At 64.6% G+C, this 859-nt stretch overlaps 1 protein-coding gene across 1 annotated transcript in view; it reads left to right on the top strand.

Moving 5' to 3' along the window:
• Window positions 1–6: 6 nt before the first annotated feature.
• CALM1 (calmodulin 1) overlaps window positions 7–859 on the top strand; it is a 7,230-nt gene continuing 6,377 nt past the window's right edge. Inside the window, exon 1 of the mRNA XM_006157997.3 lies at window positions 7–94. Within this exon, the coding sequence (XP_006158059.1) occupies window positions 92–94 (3 nt within the window). The 5' untranslated portion in view covers window positions 7–91. The remainder of the gene's footprint in view (window positions 95–859) is intronic.

Genomic DNA, 859 nt, shown 5'->3' with positions numbered 1-859 from the left:
ACCGCCGTCGCGGAGGCACCCTCGCCGTCACAGCCCCTGCGCTGGTGCAGCCTCCCTTGCTTCCTCTGCTTTTCCTCCCTTCGCTGGCACCATGGTAGGTCGGGAATCGCAACCGTTGGCGTAGCAGCTGCCCAAGACTTCTTTTCGGATTTTTAGTTCAATCTTGTTGGCTTTTTTTTTTCCTCTCTTTTTTTTGGGTGGGGGGGTTGAAGTGTTTCTTTTCCCGCTGTTACGCAGCTGCAGTTAAGAGGGATGCATTTGGATTTGCATTTCGGGTGTTGTGTGCTAGGGAGTTTCATTTAAATTTTGGTCCCACTTGGAGCTGGACTTGGCCATGGGCTGTTTATGGGCAGGAGCTCTGGCCGTAGCTGCACCGGGGCCTTCCGCATCCACCCCCAGCCCCAGCCCCGCACCCACTGCATCCTGCGCGCAGCACCCGGACGATCTGCAGCGCTGCGCCACGGCCCGGGCCCTGGGGGGCGGGGGAGCCGGGCGGGGTCGGCCACTGGACCCTTACCCCAGCTCCTTTGCTGGCACGAAGGTGACGGGTCGAGCTGGCGGCGGAGAATGAATGAGAGAGAGTTAAGCGGTGGCGCACATTGCTTGGACAGGGGAATGAAGGGCGCCGTCAGCGTCGGTCCCCGGCAGCCTACACTCCTGGGCGCCCTGTTAGCTTTGGTCCCTTCCTTCCTCCTGGGGGGCGCGGCGCGGCTGCGGGCGTGGGCTGGGAAGGAAGGAGCCGGGGAAGGGCGGGGTGGGGGCAGGAAGGCAAGGGGTTGGGGGCGGAGAGGGCGGAAGCAGCGGGGCGCCCGCCCAACGTGCGGGCGGGGGCCTGCGGTGTGGGCGAGGGTCGGCGGCG

The sequence above is a fragment of the Tupaia chinensis genome, unplaced genomic scaffold (genome assembly GCF_000334495.1).
Source record: "Tupaia chinensis unplaced genomic scaffold, TupChi_1.0 Scaffold000568_1, whole genome shotgun sequence".
NCBI lineage: Eukaryota > Metazoa > Chordata > Mammalia > Scandentia > Tupaiidae > Tupaia > Tupaia belangeri.
The sequence above is the reverse complement of the archived record's forward strand: the minus strand, read 5'-3'. Positions and strand labels throughout refer to the sequence as shown.